Source organism: Babylonia areolata, chromosome 22 (assembly GCF_041734735.1).
Source record: "Babylonia areolata isolate BAREFJ2019XMU chromosome 22, ASM4173473v1, whole genome shotgun sequence".
In the NCBI taxonomy this organism is placed as follows: Eukaryota; Metazoa; Mollusca; class Gastropoda; order Neogastropoda; family Buccinidae; genus Babylonia; species Babylonia areolata.
The window spans coordinates 5,574,822-5,600,515 of NC_134897.1; the positions used below are offsets into that span (position 1 = coordinate 5,574,822).

General features: G+C 40.1%; 1 protein-coding gene across 1 annotated transcript in view; it reads right to left on the reverse strand.

The window, feature by feature from the left end:
• Positions 1–1,096: 1,096 nt before the first annotated feature.
• The window catches only part of LOC143297533 (DNA repair protein complementing XP-A cells homolog), a 51,997-nt gene continuing 27,399 nt past the window's right edge, over positions 1,097–25,694 (reverse strand). Inside the window, exons 4-7 of the mRNA XM_076609946.1 lie at positions 25,476–25,587; positions 13,647–13,812; positions 6,280–6,397; positions 1,097–2,214 (exon numbers count right to left, since the gene is read on the reverse strand). Coding sequence (XP_076466061.1) covers positions 2,063–2,214; positions 6,280–6,397; positions 13,647–13,812; positions 25,476–25,587 — 548 coding nt within the window. The 3' untranslated portion in view covers positions 1,097–2,062. The remainder of the gene's footprint in view (positions 2,215–6,279; positions 6,398–13,646; positions 13,813–25,475; positions 25,588–25,694) is intronic.

The following is a 25,694-nucleotide window of genomic DNA, read 5'->3' on the forward strand; positions in this document are numbered from 1 at the left end:
GAATTTTTAGCAGGGCACCGTATGAGCTATTTTCTTGGCACTCAGCCAAAGCGGTCTGATGAAGTGACGGTGTGAGAGGGGTGAAGAGGAGGGGGGTGGAGACTGAGGGGGCGTGGCCTCACAATCATATTATCACTTGCAGAAGTCACAATGCATCTATTTCTTTTTCAGTTTTTTTATATTGTGGTTGTTCTAGTATGATTTTGTGTGTGCAGATATCCATTTGTCCAGAAAATGATATTTTTGTGCAAATTACCAGACTAATGTTTGTAATGAACAAGTTGAAAATGTGACAAAAAACAAAACACTGATTTCAAAACAACAGCATGTCACTTAAAATGCATAAAATGGGAAAACATCATGTGTTTTGTATTCTTTATTCATTTCCCTTTCAGAAAATATATACTTTTATGGGTCTTTCTCCAATAACAAAGAGCACAGAATTTTTTGAAAATTTATACCCGTTTTTTGTGAAAAAACCCTGGCAAATAGATTTCACTTAAATCTTATTTTCCTGGCAGCGAAAGGGTTAATGCACAATCTAAATTCCACGGCAGCTATATCGATTTATAGAAAACAAGGTATTTTATATTTTTCAACTGAGTGGATTTCGAAGATCGCGCCAAAATTCATTCACATAAATATTAGTTTAAAAGAGTTATAGGCTACCTGGCCAAATGATATCATTACAATTGAGAAGTATGATCTTTCTGAAGTCCAATAACATAAAAACTATAATCTCATCTATAAGGAAGTGTTTATAATTCAACAAATTGATGAAAATCATCATACGGTTCCCTGTAAAGGGAGATAACTTGTGACCGATTTACAACTTCCTTGGTAACCTTCGGCGAGTCACAAAAGTCATCTGCTAAGCTGGTCCAACGAAGATTGTAGCCAACCCGGCTACATATTATTTTTTGTTTGTTTTAAATTATTATTATTATTTTTTAAGCGTATATGCACCATATATGTAAAATGAACAAATATAGAAACAATCCCGCCTCTATCTCTCTCTCGTCGCTCTCCCTGCCTGTCTATTTGTATGTCTGTCTGTATATCTTTGTCTGTCTCTTTCCATCTAGCTGTGTAACTATCTTCTCGTATTTCCGCGATTTTTCTCTTGCTTTTTCACTTTTCCCTCTTTTTTTCTTTTTTCGTTTTGCTGTTGTTTATGTATTTGTTTTCGAGGGCTGGATGAAAAAAAGCATGTATGCTTAATCTATTACCCTCAGAAAATAAAAATTATTCATTCATTCATTCATTCATGTGTTTTTCCATGCCTCTTTTCTCTTGCCTGTGTTGTGTGTGTTTATTTACTGTTTTCACTATAGTATGAAAGTGTCTGAGTGTGTGCATATGATATGCAGTTGTGTGTGTTTGTGAGTATCAATTCCAGATCAGACTGACATTAATAGTATGGAAGATCAGACTGGAGTTAGGATGGTCTGCAAATATTGTGAAATAAAACCATAACAGTTATTGATATTCATGAGCTGACATGTCATTCTGCCTCATGCTGCATCATCTTGCCATCTGTAGCTTTGCTATCAACTGAATTCAACATGAATTGGGATATTACTTTCCATCATTCTGTGTTAAATTTTTACATGAATACATCACAACTACAACATTTATGAAAAGCATCTCCAGAGATTCTGGAAGAAGCTGAAACAAATTGAAAGTACCCAGAAAGTTGTGTTTTGTGGAACATAATTGCTGCTAAGTAACTTGTCAATTCATATTAAAGACAAGCACATTGTAGATGTATTTTTGTTTGTTTTTTGTTTTTTCGGGGTTTGAGAGGGGGAGCATCTTTGACATGGTGTACACCTCAAAGGTGGGACATGGTATAGATCAACAGAAAATCTGCTGCATTTTCTTACAAATCAGACAAATCAAATGTATATCCGATTCATAATGCAAAGTGACAGCATTTTCAACAGAGACCTTGTCCCTTTTTGTTGCATATCAGACAATTTTTCTCATTTACAGCAATGCTCTATGTACTCAACACAGATCTCTCACATTTTCTCAGAAGGTCTCTCAACATGTAGTTCTCTCACATTTTCTCATAAGTCAGAATGTGGCCACATGTCATGCATGTTTTGGAGTACTCATCAATGGCCTCATCATAGGTTTCATCACCATACTGATGTTCATGAGATGACATGTCCTTCCGCCACAGGCTGCTTCGTACTGCCATCCGTAATTCTGAAAGAAAGGACAGCAAACTATTCACCGTGTCCATAGTCACTGAACTGAGTACTCTGCCCTCTCTATACTCTGAAGCTCTGTTAGGAAGGACTGCACACTTCACTCTGTTCAATATCAAATATATGTGCACATTTTGTTGAATATTACTCAACACTACAGTCACATCATTCTCTTCCATATTCAATGCATATGCACATCTTATTGAGTACTACTCTACACTCTTTAATAACAACAAATGTCCTGATATGACATCTGAACTGCTCTTCCTGGTGACAGCATGTTAATGCTATCCAATTTCACTCACCCATCATCAAACCCACTCGCTCTCTCCTTATCCGTATACATATTTGTTTTTCCCAGATTTCCGTGACTGTATTTCTGTTTACTCATGAATATTAACTTTATTTCATTTGCACTGAACCAACAGAATTTCATTTTACTGTCTGCTATTTATTCATGAATAAATAATGACAGTATGCTAAATGTGTCATAATCATCAAAATTGAAACCAACATAAACAAATTTAATACATAAATAAAATGCAGAAAGTAGACAAATAAAATACAGATGGAGTATGGCTGCCTACATGGTGGGGTAAATAAACAAAATGATCATTCACGTAAAATGTTATAATAAATGTTACATGTTTGTCTGAGTCTGTATGTGTGCGTGCCTGAAATCTGACTGAATGACACAGGAAACGAATGATGAGTGCCCAATGGCAGCTGTCAGTCGGCTCTACCCAGGTAGGCAGCCTGTTGTGTAAATGACCCCGTGTTTGTAAAGCGCTTAGAGCTTGGTCTCCGACCGAGGATAGGCGCTATATAAGTATCCGTAGCAATCAATCAATCAATGGAATCAGACTAGACAAATAAAATATGTAGTCAGAATAGACAAAACGTCCTTGGATCTCTGCAACTCACTGAAATAGTGGCATATATTTTGTTCCTTTTCCTTGAAAGATCAAGCTCTCTGTATTTCAAAATCAAATAACCACAAAAATCACAAAATGTAAACACACACACACACACACACACACACACACACTCACACACTGTACGAAATCTGCAACATAACCAAATGCTAATTTAGCAACCCAAAACCTAATCTGGCAGCCAGCTAAGAACCAGGAACGATCCAAGAAAATTTCACAGATCTTGAGGTTAAACAAAATAAAGCATTCAACATTGTTTTCTCATGATCCAAAAACATGGTTTATCACAGAAGAATTAAACCCCTAAAACTTGTGTTCCCTTTTTAAGAATAACGTGGAGTTGACAGACAAATATATTAACGTATTTCCTGAGAAAATTAACCCCTTGAGTGCCCCAGGACAAATTTCTGCACACAATCAGTGTGCAAAAAAAGTGTCCCAGTATGGAACTTTCTGTTGACATCATTGTATATATTTTCCTATCATAGAATCATTAAATTCATGTGAAACTGCCATCACTGGATCATCATCATTGCCGATAGTAGTTTGCACAGGACAGGAATGTCAGACCCCTGCCGGAGTCTGCACTAGTTGGGTCACGGTTAAGTATGTGTAATTAAAGGGGTCTTCTACCTCATGTATGTTCATTTAAATAGTATTTTTAAAATCCAGACACATCAAACTAACCGTTCAGAGTCTGTCCATGTGAATTGAACCAAACTCCAATGAAGGAAAAATCAGAACATATGAAGGACGTCAGTGGACGTCTTATTGGCACTATGGCAACGCTTTTTGTAGGATGTCAGCTGATGTCTTATAAGCACTCAGCAGGTTAAATTGGTAGTTTTAGATTTGCAAAGATTTCCTTTGACTCTAACAATAACCAAGGAGTGTGGTTTTTCAAATGATTTGACTGGATGTCTGGAGTATGTAAAAAAAAAACTCATTATATATGCTGGGAAAGCAAAATAACCATGTCTGTTCCAAGCCAAGTGGCAGCAAAACTAAATGCTGTGGCACATGGATTTAAGTGCTGCTCAATAAAAAGTAAAATAAATGCTTAAAGAAGGCAAAGATGAGCTGCTGTCTGACCATTCTTCAGTAGAGGAATGCAAGGAATATCAGCCTCCACTTCCTACTCTTCAACCACAGAGCAGAAGAGAGTTCTCTTTTGCTTGCAGAAGACAGTTTTTGGGTGATTTGAGAACAGAATACGGTGTGAGAGTTAGGCCTGCCAGTGGAAGTAAGAGTAGGGGAGGTATCAGATTACAGTGTGCTGAGTGAAGCCAGACAGGAAGAGGCGGAGTTGGGAGATAAGGGGCAGTGTGGTGGTGTGTTTGTCTATTTTCAGATCAGTGGGTTTAACATTAGGCTGATGATTTTGATCCAGACATTCCTTTGTTAGGGATTCAATCTTCTTTGCCAAATCCATAGGATTTAAATTTTGTGGATCAAGCTAGACTTAAGTAAATTGGTCTTTATGATGATGATGATGGAGTCTCCCGCTGGACCGACGGATGAGTAGGCAGGCAGGCTTATCTGTTGGTGTGTGTCCTCATATGGGAAAAGAGGCCAATTCTGGATGCACAGCACTTCCCACAGGTGTTGCAAGGGAAAACGTCTCCAGAAGCTGAGCCCTGCTTCCTTCGCTCACGCTTCTCCTTAATGGCCAGCGTTCTCTTGTTTTCAAACGTCTTTATGCCACTAGAGCACAGCACCCTCCAGCGAGAGCGGTCATGGGATTCAGTTTCCCAGGAAGTGATGTCTATGTCACAGGCTTTGAGGTTTGTCTTCAAGGTGTCCTTGAAGCACTTGCAGGGTCTTCCAAGTTCGCAGTGGCCTTCCTTCAGCTGGCCATACAAAAGGATCTTCGGGATCCTGCTGTCTGTCATGCGGACAACGTGTCCTGTCCAGCGTAGCTGGCACTGGATCAGCAGGCTTTTGATGCTGGGCAGGGTACTCCTCTCTAGGACCTGGAGGTTTGAGACCCTGTCTTGCCACTTTATGCCGAGGATCTTTCGTAGGCATCTCTGGTGAAACTGCTCAAGTTGTTGAATGTGATGGCGATACATCGTCCATGTTTCACAGGAGTACAGCAGCTCTGTAGGTTTTGATTTTGGTGCTGAGCCTGATGTCTTTGTTTTTCCACAGCCTGCTGTTGAGCCTGCCAAAGGTGGAGCTGGCCTTGGCGATGCGCAGTGTCACTTCTGCATCAAGGGCTCCGTTGCTGCACAGGGTGCTGCCCAGGTAGCAAAACTTGTCGACTGACTTGATCTCTGTGTCATCGATCTTGATTGCAGGTGGGGGGGAGGCACTGGCGTTCTGTGAGCAAGCTGGTTGATACATGGACTCGGCCTTGCTGAGGCTGATGGTGAGTCCAAAGCACCTGCAGGAGGTTGAGAACCTGTCCATAATGAACTGCATGTCCTCATGGGTGTGTGCAGCAAGCGCGCAGTCATCAGCAAAGAGGAACTCTCTCAACATTGCCTCAAACACCCTGGACCTAGCGTGGAGTCGCTGCAAGTTGAAAAGTTTGCCATCTGTGCGAAACTGAATGTAGATGCACCGGTCACAGTCTTGGTCTTTATAACATGGTGTTAAATGACTTTTTTTTTCATTACTGTGCATTCTCTTACAGTGGTTTTTAAATACAGTTGAAATGGCCCCATTGCAGTCAGCTTGGCTGTTCGCAACATCATTTTTGAACACTTGCACTGATTGTCTTCACCACTGTCATCTTTCTAGTCATGAAAACTGTACCAAACAAATTTACCTTTCTAAACCCTTCACCAGCACAACCCTATACCCAACCATGACTGATGAAGTACGGTCACTTTCCACAATAGACATGTTACAAATAGACCAGAAAGCTCAAACCTCCTCTGTTGCTGCATGAAGTATAATCTTTGCTGTTAATACAGATGTTGCACTGACATCCCTAATAAGCACAACAGACATAACCTAGTCAAAGACAAGGATTCAAATTGCTCTACAGCTCATCCTTTACTGTCACAGAACTCATTTATCATTTCTTTGGCTTTCAATGCAAGTGCTTAATTGCTGGTCAGAATGTATACATATTTCCAAAATAATTTCCATATAAAATGTGTTTTATATATATGCCTTACCTTTCACTCTTTTATCAAACTTTTTCTTTTTGGCTTTTTCCTTGTTGGCAGCACGTTGTTCTCTTGCATCTTTCAGCTTCTCTTCATTTCCCCACACCTCCATGGCTCGTGCTTGGACCTGCAGACAGACATTGTACTTCTCTATATTTCCCCACACCTCCATGGCTCGTGCTTGGACCTGCAGACAGACATTGTACTTCTCTATATTTCCCCACACCTCCATGGCTCGTGCTTGGACCTGCAGACAGACATTGTACTTCTCTATATTTTCCCACACCTCCATGGCTCATATTCTTGCAGACAGACATTGTACTTCTCTATATTTTCCCATACCTCCATGGCTCATATTCTTGCAGACAGACATTGTACTTCTCTATATTTCCCCACACCTCCATGGCTCATATTCTTGCAGACAGACATTGTACTTCTCTTCATTTCCCCACACCTCCATGGCTCATATTCTTGCAGACAGACATTGTACTTCTCTATATTTCCCCACACCTCCATGGCTCATATTCTTGCAGACAGACATTGTACTTCTCTATATTTTCCCATACCTCCATGGCTCATATTCTTGCAGACAGACATTGTATTTTCTGTTTTTCCCCACACCTCAATGGCTCATGCACAAACTGCAGATACACAATGTACTTCTTCGCTGAGGAAGGAGGCAGAATGATTAACTCTTTGGAGATGTGCCGGCGCTTCGGCACTGGCGCTCTGCCCACTCAGAATGACGTGCCATAGTGTAGGATTCGGCAGATCGCGGAATTTTTTTTCCATACACTCAGCAGTGTTCAGTTAAAGGGAAACTAATCAGACTGTCTTGAGGGATCAGTCTAGGAAAAAACTGAGCTATTTCCCCTTGACCGTTACCTGTGTGAAAGGCTTTTTTCTAGACTTTTCTGACTGGGTGAGAGATCGATCTTTACATAACCAACCAGTGTTGTGATCTTCTATTTTATTATTATTTTTTTAACAGTTTGTTGTGCAACATTTGACTTCAAACTGATTCATAAGAATCAGGGAACCTTACTGTGTGAGAAAATCATCTTAAGCTGTCTTGTGGATTAGCTGATGGATATGACATGCCTGGTGGGTACAGTATACCTATTTTTCCATTTTTTTGGTTTTTCAGTATTTAGTGACATAACTTAAAATATTTAAAAAAATATTTAGCAGCATTTAATGAGAAAACAGTTTTAAAATGTTAAAAGAAGAGAAGGTAAACTTTCTAGCGATAGGTAATTTGTATGTCTTTGTCTCTGTGTAAAAGTGTGTTGAATTTTTCAAATATGTCCATATTTGCCCGTCACAGTAAAACTACATGCACTATTTAACTACGTCTCCACAGAGTTAAGACACTCATCTGTCAATACTGTGTTACAGTATTTGTGAGGGTCTGCCTGTTCCTGCTCTCGCCCTTTCTCCCAAGTTTGGAGAAGTCAAACTTAGCAGCATCCAGTCATTCAGATGACATGATAAACTGAGGTCCCATGTGCAGCACGCACTTGGTACACTTAAAAAAGAACCCATGGCAACAAAAGGGTTGTCCTCTGGCAAAATTCTGTAGAAGTGTAGAAGAAGTCCACTCTGATAGGTACACAAATATGCATGCACTCAAGGCCTGACTAAAGCACATTGGGTTATGCTACTGGTCAGGCATCTGCCCAGTAGATGTGGTGTAGCGTGTATGGATTTGTCTGAATGCAGTGACGCCTCCTTCAGAAACTCAAACTGAATCTCTTCTCTGTATTTCCCCACACCTCCATAGCTCATGCATGAACGTGCAGACAGACAATGTACTTCTTGTATTTCCCCACACGCCTGTGCAAGTTCCTGCAAATAATGTATGCATGTATGATAGTCAGCTGTGTCCAACTATGACCATCAGAACAGCAGAGGAGGCACCTGCTGTCCGATATATTTCTCTGTGTTTCCCCACACCTCCAAGGCAGGACATGCAGACACACAGTGTACTTTTTCACTTTATTTTCCCACACCTTCTTGGGTCATGCATGATGATGATGGTGATACTTCTATAGTGCCTATCCTCTGGTCAGGGCCAAGTTCAGAGTGCTTTACAAACATGGAATCATTTGAACAACAGATGCCTTCCTGGGCAGAGCCCACTGAGAGCTGCCTTTGGGCACCCCTCATTCATTTCCTGCGTCATTCATTCTGCATGAACCTGCAAACAAACTTCTCTTTATTTCCCCACTACACTTGTTTACCATGAGGCTCAGAATATTGACAGATACCCAATATATATAAATTCTTCATGTACAATTTATCAGTAACTGGCTAAAATCAACTACAATGGAGAACTATAGATTGTCATACATGGCAGTGGTGTGTCCCTGCAGTGTTCAAATACATAAAGCAGTTTTACCTAAAAACGGTTCATTTGATTTTAAGCATAACAGAGGATGACAGGCTAGATGGCGGGAGTAAAGGATGACTTACACATAATAGCTACCTCGTATATACAAAAGAGCATGGGAGTCGCAGCCCTCAAACGAAAAAGAATAAGAATCTTAAACATGTTGCCATGTGCTTATATTGATGCCCCAGAAGAAAGACTTTTGCCAATACACATACATACGTTGTTGTTCCTCGACTGTTCTCTCTGTTCCATGAATTTCATTTACTCATAAAATCTGCACACGATAATCTGAAACCTCATTCCAGCTGGCAGTTCATGCTATGGGTCAATGGCCTGTGTAAATTTGCCATGTTTGCTGTGATGTAGCTTATGGCACATCATCACCAGGATCACTATTTTCACCACAACTTCCTTGGAGTTACCACCTATTTCAACATCTGATGCTGGATCCTCTCTTCTTTAAACTGCTCAATTTCTTATAGAAGTATATCCAGCTCAGCTTCAGAATATTGAGAAATTCATCCTCTTCACCCATGGCTGCCATTTTCACAAGTTGTGAGTGAAGTGCCTCACAGCCAGCTCCAAAGATCTCACTACACAGTGGTATCATTCATTCATTCCAAAAAACCAGATATATTTCAGGCACCCCCCCCTGTGTTCCCCTCAGTGAATGTCTGGCAGTGAGAGCAACGTGGTGCAAGGTCAGTGTGAGATGGAATGTTATCACCATGTGTAGGTCGGTCTGGAGTGTTGTGAACAGTATTGGCTCTTTTCCTGCTGGGTGGTCTGGGGCGTAATGAATGCAAGAGGGTTTAATTTGGACAATAATGGAAACAATATTTAAGTCACAGGTGTACAGAAATGTTTGTGTTCTTAGGTTTGCCAGGGTGTTGAAAAAGTTAAATGGTTTATAAAATGTTTCAAACCCAAAATTGTTGAGTGCAGATGGCAGGACTGACATGACCATATTCAGAATAACAAATTTACGCAACATAAGATGCTTAAATTAAAGCTGACAAATAATGTGAAACCATATACTGGAACAGCTGAGAATAGAGATGTAGTTGCTATGACCAAATTAAGATTTGGCGTTTACTTTCTTTGCCTGCCACCGCTTTGGTGAAAGAAGAAATGACACAGTACTTTGTTGTAGATGAAACTCAATATATGTATTTCGTTGTCCTGGTCTGAATGACCTAGGGATGAAATATATTCAGCTTAAGTTTTATAACAGCATACACTGTTTTGGATTCAATTCACTTATGTCATCCTGGAATGAGTCTGTATTGTGGAATGTGGCGTTCTTCGTTTACAATGCCTTGAAACGACTGCATACAACCATTACAGTATCAATATGAATTTTTCATTACAATAATCATCACAAGCATAGTACTAAGTGCTATGTTATTGGAAAACTGACTGTGTGATTGGTATATGACATTGTGACGGATGCATTTGCATCATTATTTGGTATTTCTTGTTTTAAACATTCAGGGGTTTTAGCTGATTTTGACTTGAAGCAGTGACCCTGTGTTGTTTTGTATGTATAATTGATTTTCATTGGCTGAGGCTGAACGTCACTCTGTCTAATGACGTCATCTTGATTTTGACGTGACTGGTAGTTAACTGCTGAGAGAGATTGGGAGATGTGTTTGGAGATAAGAATGGTCCGAGTTCATGACTTGTGGTTGTATATTATCCCGAAGAACGGTTAGTGTTTCCAATTCAGCTTTTCTTCCAAATGAGAGCATCGGGGCTATGTTTGATGTTGCTGGTGGCCGATTGATCTGAGGGAAGTCTGGTGCACAATGCCATAAATCGCCGTGCTGCTGGCAAATGCCAACTCCCCCTATAACCTCCTCATAGAACTTCTTCACACTGAAGCCAAATTGACCAAGATTCATGCCTGGCTGGTGTCGGAATGAAAACTAAAACGTATCCAATGACCAAAGTACCGACAACAGCAGGCAAAATTGTCTGCCCTCTGGGAGGAATATAAAAAGGGATGAAAATCGGTTCGTGTACTCCTGAAGGCATGTTCGCATTGAAATGGACCAAAACTTGACTAAGACTGAACAGATAAAGGACAAAACTGAAAGAAAGTGAAAGTATTGTGTGCTTTCACATGTTTTACAGATGTTGCAAAATGTGTTGGAATTGAGTGTGATACATGTATTCAACTGGTAATTTTTAACTGATAAATGACTGAGACAATGAACTAATTCATTATTACTTTAGTTGCTTTAATAAGTATAATTGCTTTTATTGCAAAATTGCTTTAAATTGGTACTAAGCGTGTGCTGTAGTTGAAACTGCTCTTTGTAATGTGTAACCAGAAATAGTGTGTGCCTAGGTATTTTTTATCCTGGGTGTATGTAAGTTTATCAGTCGGCTTCCATAGCTGAATTTGATGCACTGGTGACTCAAACACAGGAGTGCATTGCTGGCCTAAAGGACTGGATGACTCTCAACAAGCTGCAACTAAATGATGATAAGACTGAATTAATGATAACCTGTCCAAAGAAGTTTCGTCAACATCCTTCCTTTCCTGACTCTGTTCTGATCAGTAGCACACCTGTTTCACTTTCTCCCTCTGTTCGCAGTCTTGGTGTAATCCTAGACCAGTCTCTTTCCTTCCAAAAGCACATTTCGAATATCTGTAAAGTTGCCTATTTGGAACTGTGTAGAATCAGCTCTATCCGCCACTATCTCTCAACCGATGCAACCAAGACACTTGTATGCTCTCTGGTTCTCTCAAGATCGGATTACTGCAACTCTCTTTTGGCCAGCCTTCCCAAATATTTGTTAGACAGACTCCAACAAATTCAGAATAACGCTGCCAGACTCATTTGCAGAGCTACTCAATTTGACCATGTTTCTCCTCTCCTTCAGTCTCTCCACTGGTTGCCGGTTTCTGATCGAATAGACTATAAGCTATCCACTCTGACCTTTTCTGCAGTCAACGGATCTGGCCCCAAGTATCTTTCTGAACTCCTCCATATCTATACCCTGTCTCGCCAGCTCCGTTCTTCCTCTGATACTCGACTTCTCAGGATATCTCACGTTAGAAGTAAGACCTATGGACACAGATTGTTTTCTTTTCAATCGCCAAAGACGTGGAACAAGCTCCCTGATAACCTCCGTCATTCTGATTCCCTCGCATCTTTTAAATCTCGTCTCAAAACTCACCTTTTCCCTCAGCAATACGTTCAATTGTGGCAGGTCCACTTCCTTTGCGTTAGCTGTGCTTGACTATGTGTGTATACATATGTATGTGTACATAACTACGTGCATGTATATGAATGTGTATTGTGTGTGCGTGTGTTTATGTAAGTTTGTGCCTGCCTATGTGTGCGTATGTGTTAGGGTAGCTGTTAGATACACATGTATGTTAAAATGTTTGTATGCAGTGTGTGTGTGTGTGTGTGCACGCGCGCGAGTGCGTGTGTGTGTATAGTCACATTTTGGTGTGTGTATGTAACATAGATGTAATGTTTTATGTTAACAAAAGCATTTTTGTATAGCACCTAGAGCAGATTTCTGGATAGTGTGCTATATAAGTATCTATTATTATTATTATGTGTAACCAGAAATAGTATGTGTCTATATATTTTTCATCGTGGGTGTATGTGTAACCAGAAATAGTGTGTGCCTATGTACTATGCATCCTGGGTGTATGTGAAACCAGAAATAGTATGTACCTATGTATTTTTTTTTAATCCTGGGTGTATGTATGCAAATAAAAACATAAAAAGTACATTATATTTTTGTCTTTATTGGAGGAACACACACACACACACCCACACACACACATCGTAGACACACAGACACAGACACACACAAACACATTTCTTTCATTGGTATCAATCGTGCATGCGATATCAAAGTCTGTTAGCGATATAGAACTGTCTGTCTGAACCAGGCAGCTAGGGGTGAAACGACGGCAAAGGGAGCGAACTGGCAATGGGGCGAACTGGTTGGGGACGAATTGATACAGGGGCGAAACGACCTGTTACCTACCAGACACAACAACCCAGTGCAATTATGTTGTTTCCTGCATTATCATGTGGTTTTAAACATAAACACTACGCAAAACCACTCACATATACCCACACAAACACCTTCCCACACAAACACCCACAAATACTATCACACAATATTACAACACAAAAAATAACTGTAAACAATATTTCAGCTTGAAGCTTTCATCTGCAGCATTTCATAGTAGGTGAAAACCCAAAAATGAATATTTCAAGCTAAAATATTGGGTTCTTTCAAACCTCACTTCTGACATGACCCCGCCCCCTTCCTGTTAATGTACCATGTAGCATGTAATCATCATCAAGATAACCAGAATCACTTCAGTTGATCAACAACATTATTTTCGTTTTCTATCATGTTTTCGTAGTTGCAATTGTCGATATTGTGCGGAAAATCAACAAAATTCTGGCCACCTCTTCTGATCTGGCAGACATACTGACAAGCTCAAAAGCTTTTTGCTTTATAAAACACAAATAACGCATCAAAATCAAGCAAAAATTTGCCGAGAAGTTGCATCAAACACTCATCAAGGCAGTCGCCATTTGCAAGGTAGGCAAGCGATGCAAATAAGTGGCTGGACACCTGATTATGCGGTTACCCAATATATCTACGGTCAGAAGTGAAAGGCTTAAATATTGTAATAAGATATGTGCATTGTTCTGGTATTGTGATGTATGATATGAATGATGTGTTTTGTGTAATCTGTGTTGATTGTGTGTGTATGAATTAATATACTCGAGTGCGTGAGTGTTATGTTTGCCTGCCTGCACATCCATGTAATATTTTCATCTAAGAGTTCAAATGAATGTTTTAATTGTTAGTTTTTACACTATATAGTGCATATGAGCATGTTTTACATGGAAAGAGTTTTCCTTCTTCTTATCATTATTATCATCATCATCATTATTATCTGTGCAATTCCAGAGATGGCAATAAATACCTGTAATTCCAGAAAAAGCTTCATGTCTCCCCAGCGAGCATTGTGGGGATTTCTTCTCAGAATGAACTTCAGTGATGGATCTCTCACATCAAAGTCTGCATCTTTCAGAAGATACTTGTTCTTGGCATCCGTTTTCGTGATGAGTTCATATTTCTCCTCATTTTCTCTGCAACCACACTTCAAACCTCTGCACATGGTCTGCTTTCCTGTGCTATTTACATACAAACACAGAACGCACACAAATACAAGCACACATACGTGCGCGTGCACACACACACACACATACACACACACACTCACTCACATGCACACACACAAACAAAACAAAAAAGAAGACTTGAACAATCTGTGGCACTTTGTTTATCATCCCCAGGCCACTTGTACATATCTGAAATACATTCCTGTCTCTGTTTCTTTCATTTTGTTTGCTTCTCTTTTTTCTGAGATGCGCTGACCACCTTTCCTTTTTTTTCTTCTTCTTTTTTTAAATATTTTTTTTATATAGTTTTTAAATATGACATGCAAGACAGGACACAGAATTGATATGAAATTATTTGCGAAAAGTGACTAAACAAATTTTCAACTGAGATCTTCACAATGAAAATTCACACAATGACATGTTTATCTCTTTCAGTTTCAGGGAGACATCAAAGAATGCAGACTAATTCATGAAATGTATTCTACACATTTGCTTTGTAAAATATCAGTATCAGTAAAATAGGAAGGTCCTAATCCATGCACAATGCCTACACACATTTATACAGCAACCTTCCTCACATAAAGCTCACAGTGCTTTACATGAAAGCACTCACAAACATACATACACAAACACCAAAAATACAGTTTCAGTTTTAGTAGCTCAAGGAGGCGTCACTGTGTTCAGACAAATCCATATACGCTACACCACATCTGCCAAGCAGATGCCTGACCAGCAGCGTAACCCAACGCGCTTAGTCAGGCCTTGAAAAAAAAAGATAAAAAAAGATAAATACATAAAAAAAGAACTACTACTACTAATAATAATATGTATAAGGCGCAAAAACTTGATGAAGTCAACTATAAGCGTACAAAATAAAATAAAATAAATAAATAAAATAAAATAATAAAAAATAAAAATATAAATAAATAAAAAAATAAAAAAATAAATAATAATAATAATGATAATAATAATAATAGAATAAATAAAAAAATAAAAAAATAAAAAAGACAACAATGATACAGAAAAATATATAATATCAAAGATGCACCATTGTCGAATGTATTGTTGATTGAATACAGGATTGAACAGGCAGGTCAACAACTTGCAACAAAATGGCGTCCTTTGCGCCTTGAATATGTATAAATATGTGTACACAATTGATTTTTGCCTATGACCTTCAGGGCTCAGCCAATAGATGTATAAAGTCCACTCGTAGTACTGATTTTAGTATTTTCCGAAAAAGACCACTTGGGCGAATGAACATAGTGAAAGCCCTGTACACTGAGAGTAAAACACACGAGCTTTTTATGTACTGAGTATAATTTCAAAATGTAATGTTTAAGATGAGAAAGATCAGTTTAAAGCAAATTAACCCCCCTAGCATTAATTACAGATTAATTTCCCTTTTTTACTATCTGCAGCAAAGACATGCACCAGAAATATAACTTCCATGCTTAGCAAAAGAAGTTCCTGTTTGAACAAAAAATGACAAAAATGACTGCTCTTGAAGGAGACCGTTAAATATTTATTCAGAGAAAGATTTGTGAACGCCTCATCACTTACTGGATTATGCCCCAAACTGCCATAAAAAATAATAAAAAAAATGTGTCAGAATATCAGATCAAAGTGCCAAGTTTACAGAACAACAACAACAACAACAACAACAAATAAATAAATAAATAAATATATATATATATATATACAACAGTAAATTCAGTTTGCATATAATTTGGCTTCTTTTTTTAATTTTTTTGTGCCCATCCCAGAGTTGCAATATTGTTTTAAACAAGATAACTGGAAAGAACTGAATTTTTCCTATTTTAATACAAATTTGGTGTCAAGTGACAAAGTATTTGCAGAGAAAATGGCAATGTTAAAGTTTACCACAGACACACAGACACAGACAACCAAACACCGGGTTAAAACATAGACTCACTTTGTTTACACAAGTAAGTCAAAAAATAGTCTATGCTATTGTTGTGCCTTTTGCAAAAAAGACAACTTGTGTGAATGTGGATAGTTAAACACCTTCACAATGAGAGTAAAACACAAAATCCTTTATATATATTGATTCATATTTTAAACTTAAATATTTAAGATGAGAGAGATCAGTTTTAAGAAAATTATCACCCATGGCATATTCAAATTAATGTCCCATTAGTCAACTGCTCCAGGGAAAAATGTAATCATCACTGTAACTTCCATACACAGCAAGTTCAAAAAATGATAAAAAATAACTGCTGTTAATCAGTGTGTCAGTATCTGAGCATGTCAAACAAAAGTGCTTTGAATAAGAAATGTAACAGTAACCTGAATGTGGAAATATTTTGACTGCTTTAAAACAATTCTATGCCCTTCCCAAAGTGCACTGTTATTACAATTAGTATATGAAAGTGGCTAAATAGCTGAGTGTTAAAGAATTGGACTTTCAAGCTCAGGGTTTCAAGGTTTAAAACTCGGTAACAGCACTTGGTGGGTATAGGGTGGAGATTTTTCCAATCTTCCAGGTCAACTTATGTGCAGACATGCTAGTGCCTGAACCCCTTCGTGTGTATATGCACAAAGATCAAATACACATGTTTAAGATCCTGTAATGCATGTCAGCATTCGTCATCAAGCCAATAATTTCAACACATAAAAGAAATAACTAGGGTAAAATAGGATCACCTTGGCGACATCCTCTCTACTGGAAACCAAGAAGACACTGTTCCGTTTAAAACTTCTGCCAATTTAATATTTTGGTAAATGGTACTTATCCATCTATAAAAGACCAGACCAAATCCAAATGCTTTTAGCACTTTCATCATAAAGGTGAAGTCAACAGTGTCAAATGCTTTTTCAAAATCTATACAAACTGATAAGCCAGGCAACTGTTTTGAACTGAAATAATGATTCATATCATATATTGATCTAAGACTGTCACCAATAAATCTGTTAGACATAAATCCTGTTTCATTCATTTTCATTTTGCCCATCGCTCCTGGTGGAGCATAGGCCATCGACGACCCCTCGCCATCGCACTCTGTTCTGGGCTGTTCTGGCCATTCCAGTCCAGTTGGTCCCTTGCTGCTTCAGCTCTGCCTCGGTATCTCGCCTCCAGCTGTTTCGAGGCCGGCCTCTCTTCCTCTTTCCCTGCGGGTTCCAGGTCAGGGCTTGGCGTGTGATGCTGGACGCTGGCTTCCTGAGGGTGTGTCCGATCCAGCCCCACTTCCTCCGCAATATCTGCTTGGCCACTGGTTCCTGTCCCGCTCACTCCCACAGATCTTCGTTTCGGATCTTCTCCTGCCATCGATCTTGTAGATGCGCCTCAGACAGGTGTTGAAGAATGTCTGAATTTTCTGCTGCATCGTCTGTGTTGTCCGTCATGTCTCGCATCCGTAGAGCAGAATTGACTTCACATTGGAGTTGGAGATGCGGAGTTTGGTTTTCATACTGATTGCTCCAGATGCCCAGATGTTCTTGAGCATGATGAAAGCTGTTCTTGCCTTGCCGATTCTGGCTGTGACGTCTTGGTCCGTGCCTCCCTGTCGGTCAACCACGCTTCCCAAGTAGACGAAAGACTCCACCTCCCTGATGGGCTCTCCACCGACTGTGACTGGAGTGTTGGCAGTGGTGTTGATCTTCATCAGCTCGGTCTTCTTCTTGTTGATCTTCAGCCCTGTCCTGGCTGACGTGGTCTCCAGGCGAGTGGTCTTGTCCTGCATCTGGCTGTGGTTGTGTGACAGGAGCGCCAGGTCGTCAGCGAAGTCGAGATCATCCAGCTGTGTCCAGAGTGTCCACTGTATACCATTGTTCCTGCCTGTTGTAGTGGTCTTCATGATCCAGTCGATGACCAGGAGGAAGAGGAACGGTGACAGCAGGCACCCTTGACGAACTCCGGTCTTCACCTCGAAACTTTCGGACAGCTGGCCTGCGTGGGCAATCCTGTTTGGTCATCACTAATTGAAGTGGAGAGCACAGACTTATGTCTATATGCTAAACAAGAAGATCCAATTTTATAAACAACATTTAATAAATATATCGTTCTCCAGTTCTTAATAAATTCTCATGGTTTGTCACCCTTTGGTATACAAATTATTATGCCTTCTTTCTGTGTTTGTAACAGTTCGCCTTTATTCAAACCTTCATTTAGTGACCTGAAAATTGAATAACCAAGATCTTTCCAAAAGAATTTTTAGAATTTGGCAGAAAAGCCATCAGTACCTGGACTCTTATTGTTCTGCATGCTTTTAAGTGCCTGGATAGCTTCTTCGAAGGTAAATTCACCCTCAAGGTTTTCTATTTCTATGTTACTAAGTTTAGGCATTTCCTGCTATTTCACATGTTTGGATAGGCCTCTTTTTATAAATGTTTATGGAAATCATTAACCTCCTGCAGTATTGCGCTATGCTCATGAAGTTCTTCTCCTTTGTCTGAAACTAGTTTCTTCATACTCTTATTTAAAAAGTGTACTTTTTTCAATATTACAAAAGTACTTTGATACTTTTTCCCCTTTTGCTATCCACCTGGCCCATTTTCTTGGCATGTTCTAACATTCCTGCCTTCTAAGTTCTGTATTTCTGTTTCTAGCCGTTGTTCTTCCTCCTCTGTTTTACGGGGTTGTTTTTTTTTCATTGTGGAATATGAGATTGTTTTGGGTTTTTTTGGGTTTTTTTAAATCTAATCTTCAATAACAGAACATCTAACAATAATTGGTCTGATATTACAAACACTATTTCTGACATTGGAATGCTTATTAATTCTTCATAGTTGTATACTGGAACTGCATATTCTCTAATAACATGACTGATTTCTTCTTTGATTTCATTTACATAACCTATGTTTTTTCCAGGTGGTGGAGGAAACCTTTCCCAACGGCTGTGAAGGTGGAAGAGGATGACCAAAGAGCAGGGGGAGCTCTTATCCTTGGCTGGAAGTCCTCCTAGGAAACGGAACTCTGAAGAAAAAACCTGCACCTGCCGAGGCCGTCCTACACGTGGCAGTATCTGCACCTGTGGGACTGTGAGTGTCGGTAGGTGAGAGAGTGGAGAAGGGACCGCACAACTCCTCTTCACTAAAAAAAAAAAGTCACCTGTGCTGGTCAGGCAACCAGGCTCCCCTCCCACCAAGGCTGAGACCCGGAAGGCCCTGAAGCTGACAACGTCAGGAAAAGCACCATGAGCAGATGGAATCCAGGCTGACATCTACAAGTATGCAGGCAAGGTGGTGACAGACAAGCTGACAGCCCTGTTCCTGTCTATCTGGGAGAGAGGGGAGGTCCCCCAGGATTTCAAGGATGCTTCAATTGTCCACATTTACAAATGAAAGGGAGAAAAAACATCCTGCGATAACCACCGTGAAATCTCTCTCCTCTGCATCGCTGGCAAGATCTTCGCCCGCATCATCAGACAGGTTGACCATGACTCCAACACAGTCATCCCTGAAGCACAGTGCGGCTTCCACTCAGGCAGGGGAACATGTGACATGGTGTTTGCCATACACTAGATGCAAGAGAAGTGCCGTGAGCAGAACAAGGAGCTACACATGGTCTTTGTAGACCTGACTAAGGCCTTCGACATGGTGAACCGCCGTGGTCTGTGGAAGATCCTCCTAAAGTTCGGCTACCCAGACATCCTAATCCAGCTGACTGCATCATTCTATGATGGCATGCAGGCGAGAGTATAGGAAAATACGGGCATGTCGGATCCGTTCCCTGTGGTAAATGGAGTGAAGCAGGGCTGCGTCCTGGCACCCACACTGTTCTCCATTCTCTTCTCTGCCATGCTGATTGACGCCTTCCAAGACTGTGACTGGGGCATCTACATCCAGTTTCGCACAGATGGCAAACTTTTCAACTTGCGGCGACTCCACGCCAGGTCCAGGGTGTTTGAGGCACTGTTGAGAGAGTTCCTCACCGCTGATGACTGCACGCTTGCTGCACACACCCATGGGGACATGCAGTTCATTATGGACAGGTTCTCAACCTCCTGCAGGCGCTTTGGACTCACCATCAGCCTCAGCAAGACTGAGTCCATGTACCAACCAGCTAGCTCACAGAATGCCAGTGCCTCCCCCCCCCCACCTGCAATCAAGATCGATGACACAGAGATCAAGTCAGTCGACAAGTTTTGCTACCTGGGCAGCACCCAATGCAGCAATGGAGCCCTTGATGCAGAAGTGACGCTGCGCATCACCAAGGCCAGCTCCACCTTTGGCAGACTCAACAACAGGCTGTGGAACAACAAAGGCATCAGGCTCAGCACCAAAATCAAAACCTACAGAGCTGTTGTGCTGACCACCTTGTTGTACTGCTGTGAAACATAGAAGACGTATCGCCGTCACATTCAACAACTTGAGCAGTTTCACCAGAGAGCCTACGAAAGATCCTCCGCATAAAGTGGCAAGACAGGGTCTCCAACCTCCAGGTCCTAGAGAGGAGCGGCCTGCCCAGTATCAAAAGCCTGCTGATCCAGTGCCAGCTACGCTGGACAGGACACGTTGTCCACATGACAGACAGCAGGATCCCGAAGATGCTCTTGTATGACCAGCTGAAGGAAGGCCACCGCAAAATTGGAAGACCCTGCAAGCACTTCAAGGACACCTTGAAGACACACCTCAAAGCCTGTGACACAGAAATCGCTTCCTGGGAAACTGATGCCCTTGACTGCTCTCGCTGGAGGATGCTGTGCTCTAGTGGCATAAAGACGTTTGAAAACTAGAGAACACTGGCCATTAAGGAGGAGTGTGAGCGAAGGAAGCAGGGCTCAACTTTTGGAGGCCTCTTCTCCCATATGAGGACAAACACCGACAGATAAGACTGCCTACCTACTCGTCTGTCGGTCCGACGGGAGACTCCAGTATATGTTTTTCAATAAAGAATTGCTAAATTTCCAAAAAGAATGAAGGAGATAAATGGAGTGTTTCTTTTGTCTTAGAAAGCGAAAAACATATCTTCTCTATCTTACAGGGTAAAAAGTTTTTCCCTTTGACTTTCTTTAAAACTCTCCACACTTTCTTCTTGGGTGTGTTGGAAGTCAACGACGAGCAAAAACCTCTCCAGGATTGAGGGCTTTCCACAAAGAGGGTGAGAAAAGGCCTGTGGTCCAGATATGATTGTAAACTTTAATTAGAGTTTCTAGACAGGATTCAGGAAGATGTTGCAAAACTTTTTAATGAATCTTGTCCAATCCAGGAGAGGAATCTGTACAGGTTTGAAGGGCAAATTTTAATTTGATCAGAGCTTATAGTTTTCAGTGTTGTCAGATGAAAAGTTGCTGGCCTGCTTCCCTGACGTGGAATTCTTACCATCCAGTACCGACCATTCTACCTTCCACATGAAATTTTTTCAGTGACGTTGATTGCGGTGTACATCCATCCCTCAGCAAACCTCTCTGCCACACTTGGTCTGCTAGCAGACGAAATTAGCAAGTGCGAGAACAGTTGGCCCAACTCCACCATCAGTGTTGCTGGTGATTTTAACAAAGCCAGCCTCAAGAAAGAACGGCCAAGTCTGTACCAACAAGTGGAATGTCCAACACTTAAACGTGGTGACAAGAACCTCAACCACTGCTACACCTCCATCAAGAAGGCATACCACATGATCCGCCATGTGCCTTTGGGATATTCTGATCACAGCATGATATATCTGGTGCCAGTGAACCAACAAAAACTAAAAACTGAAAAACCAGTTGTTAAAACTGTAAAACAATGGTCTCCTTTGGAGACTGTGCAGGACTGTTTCGAATGTACAGACTGGAGTACTTTTAAAGACTCTGAATGAACTTAGATGAACACAGTGTGTGATTACATTTCTTTCTGTTAAAGTGTGTGCATTCCAACAAAAAATATCAAAATATTTTCAAACAACAAAGTTTGGTGTAACGGGGCTGTTAAGGAAAAAGAGAGAGCTTTTCATGAAACTGATGATAGAATAGTCCGCATTAAAGCAAAAAGAAGTGTTGAAAAATGCATCAAGAAGGCAAAGTTTTTATATTGGAAACAATTAGAAGAAAATTAGTCTACAAACAACTCTTGGAATGTGTGGACTGGACTGAAGAACATCACTGATTACAAAGTGACCCACCAGTCAACATCACTGACAGAACTCTTCCAGACAAACTCAACACATTCTACTCAAGGTTTGACAAACCACTGTCTTCTTCTGACATGGTTGCACCCAAAATCACCACCACTCTCCCTTTCATAGTCCAAGAGAATGAAGTCAGGCGCCACTTCGGTCATCTGAAAATGAGAAAAGCCGCAGGCCCTGACAACATCTCACCAGGCCTTTTGAGGAAGTGTGCAGTCCAACTATCTTGTGTCTTCATTGACATATCTGATGAGTTGATGATTTATGGGCAGATGCAGAGTTTGATTCAATAGTGGAGGCAAGCCAATTGGCAACTGCTTTCTTCTCTGTAATCTGTAAAGTATGGTTTTTCGATCTGATTTTCTATAAAACTCTCCATACTTTCTTCTTGGGTGTGTTGGAGGTCAGCAAAGAGCAAAAACCTCTCCAAGATTGTTGCTTACTCTTTTTGAAAAATGTATCTCGCTTTCTCCCTCAGCTGCTGATGGGTTCATATGCTGTCTGCCTCCGGTCTCCGAAAGACATGCTGTTGCACTCTTTTCCAAGACTTCCGGGCATCCCTACAATCTGTGTTGAACCAGGGTTTCTTGGTATCTGAGGCTTGGAGGTGGATGACGGGATTGCTACTTTGGCGCATTCCTTTGATTATCTGTGTCAGAGTGTCAGCATGATCTTTGCTTTGCAAGACTTCTCTCCAGCTCCACTCTTATTTTGGAAGTAAAAATTCCCCAGTTAGCTTTGTCAAAGTTCAGGCGGTCAGGCAGAGAGTCACCTTCCACATCAGTGGAACAGGGGATGATAGGAAAGTGGTCACTCCCATGCAGATCATCGTGCACTTTTCACTCGTAGTCCAGGATCAATGATGGATTGCACACCAACAGATCTAGACACCAGAGCTTCCCAGAAGAAAAATAGGAAAAATTCAGTTCCATCCAGACATCTTGTTTAAAACAATGATGCACCTCTGGGATGGGGGAAAAAAAAAAAAAAAAAAAAAAGAGAGAGAGAAAAAAGAAGCCAAATTATATGCAAACTGAATTTACTGTTATATTTATATTTTTTTTATTCTCTAAACTTGGCACTTTGATCTGATATTCTGACAACAACAAGAGCAGTCATTTTTATCATATTTTGTTCAAACAGGAACTTCTTTTGCTAAGCATAGAAGTTATATTTATTTTGCAAATGTTTTAGTGCAGATAGTAAAAAAGGGAAATTAATCTGTAATTAATGCTAGGGGACTTAATTTGCTTTAAACTGGTCTTTCTCAACTTAAACATTACATTTTGAAATTATACTCAATACATAAAAAGCTTGTGTGTTTTACTCTCAGTGTACAGGGCTTTCACTATGTTCATTCGCCCAAGTGGTCTTTTTCGGAAAATACTAAAATCAATACGACGAGTGGACTTTATACATCTATTGGCTGAGCCCTGAAGGTCATAGGCAAAAATCAATTGCGTACACATATTTATACATATTCAAAGCGCGTGCTCATATTCTTTGCGAACACGAACGACGCCATTTTGTTTCACGTTGTTGACCTGCCCGTTCAATCCTATATTCAATCGACAATATGTGATAACATGTGATGGAAAGTTGGAGAAGGAGACCGTTAAATATTTATTCAAAGAAAGATTTGTGAACGCCTCATCACTTACTGGATTTTGCCCCAAACTGCCATAAATATATCCATAGAATCAGTCGGAATTCACAGTTAAAAATAATAAACTATGAGAGTTAATACCCTTGAATTGATGAAACGCAAAAATTTCCCGAGTCTTGACTTTTCTCAAAATGAAGTCCCTGTCACTTCTTACAACGTTTAGAAGTACTTGTACTTGGCTCTACATGTTATTAGTTTAACAAAATACTCAATTTTCATATCAACTTTAAAACTATAAAACTAGAATGAACATAAAATAGAAATTGAATCGACCGTGTCAACCAGGTGTAACTAAACTTGTACATCTATCTAGATCCAGAGAAAACGGCTAAATGTTGCAGTGTGATTGCGGCGATAGCAACGTCTCCTTTACCGCGGACTTAAACAGAATTTTTAATTGTCCTTAAAGATTTTTTGAATGCCCAAGATACACCAGAATAATATGATTTGAACAGCGTTCTCACTGCGAATACCGCAATCGATTTATCGCCCTTTAAAAAAAAGCATGTTTAAATATTATATTTTTGAACGTCAGTTAAGGAGCCACGATAGTGTAATGGATAAGACAGTTTCTTCTCATCCTAATACACAGGGTTCGAATCTGCCGTTAGGACTTTTTTTTCTTTTCTTTTTTTCTTTTTCTTTGAAACCAAAGCTTTATAATAACAAATACAGAATACATTTTAACGATTAGATTTTTTTTTTTAAAGTGTATCACATTTAAGTGTATCACAAGTGAGTCTTGAAGGCCTTGCCTCTCATGTTTTTGTTTTTTTTACTTTTGTGCCTAAGATATCATTTCAGTTTCAGTTTCTCAAGGAGGCACCACTGCCTTCAGACAAACCCATACATGCTACACCACATCTACTAGGCAGATGCCCGACAAGCAACAGAACCAATGCCCTAACAAGGCCTTCAATACATGCATCTATATTGGTACATCTATCAGCGAGGACAACACTTATGTTGCTATAGTTTCTTTTTCAAAACGCCAAGTGTGTGCTGCACATGGGACCTCGGTTTATTATCTCATCCAAATGACTTGGAGCAACTTGGGAGAAAGGGTGAGAATGGGAATCAAACCCACACCTTCACACTGTACTGGCAGATAATCTTCTTAACCATTCGGCCACCTTCCTCATGCTGAGAGAGGTTTGAACAGTCTTGGATATTACAGTAAAAGACTTAAGTAGTGTGCACATCTAAGGTCAACCTCATTTACATCACAAAAATGACAACATCGTGACTGAATTTTTTTGAGTGGGAGAACATGTCTGGTCCCTGATCATAATTTTCTTGGAATAACTGGACTTGTCTAAAGTGATTATTAAATATATTACACTCATAACACATTTAGCAATTTCCTTATGACAGCGATGCAAAAACAAAAAACTGATATGAAGACAGGGATCATGAAATAATGAATTGCTGATCAATGTGGGATGCTTTAGATAAACACTTGTTTCTAATTGTGAGCAAAAATATGATTTGGATCAATGAAGTACTGCTATCCCCCCCCCCCCCCCCCCTTCCACTCCCAACACACACACTCATCCCTCTCCATTTTGGTTTTGTTATTGTTGTTCTGCAGGAATTGAACATGAGCCATGGAGTGATGAAGGCTTGCCCTCCCCCCCCACCCCCCCTTCTTTTTTTAATACAAAATTCAATAGGAATAACTCATCAGTCATGAAGACTTTGCCAAGGTTTTTTTTTCTTTCATGACTCACATGTGATTTTTACTAATTTGACCATTAAAATTACTACACAGTTAAAACAAAAACAAACAAACAAACAAACAAAAATTTGCTAGTGGATAGTGTTTTTTAGGAATCATTCAGTACACAGTTGTTATCCACAGATATGACCTACAGGGAACACATCACAAACACCAACCTGCAGTTATCACAAACAACCAGGTCAAAATGATTGTTGAGGTAGGACTCAAGGAACTCCTGACTGCAGTTCTCACACACCAGGTGATCTGACACCTGAGGAAGGACAGGCCCTGAAATACGTAATACATCTCTATAAATTTCATCTCTCATTTATCACAGGCCGATCACAAGTGAATAACACTAATACTAATAGTGAGCATTTATAATACACTCTACC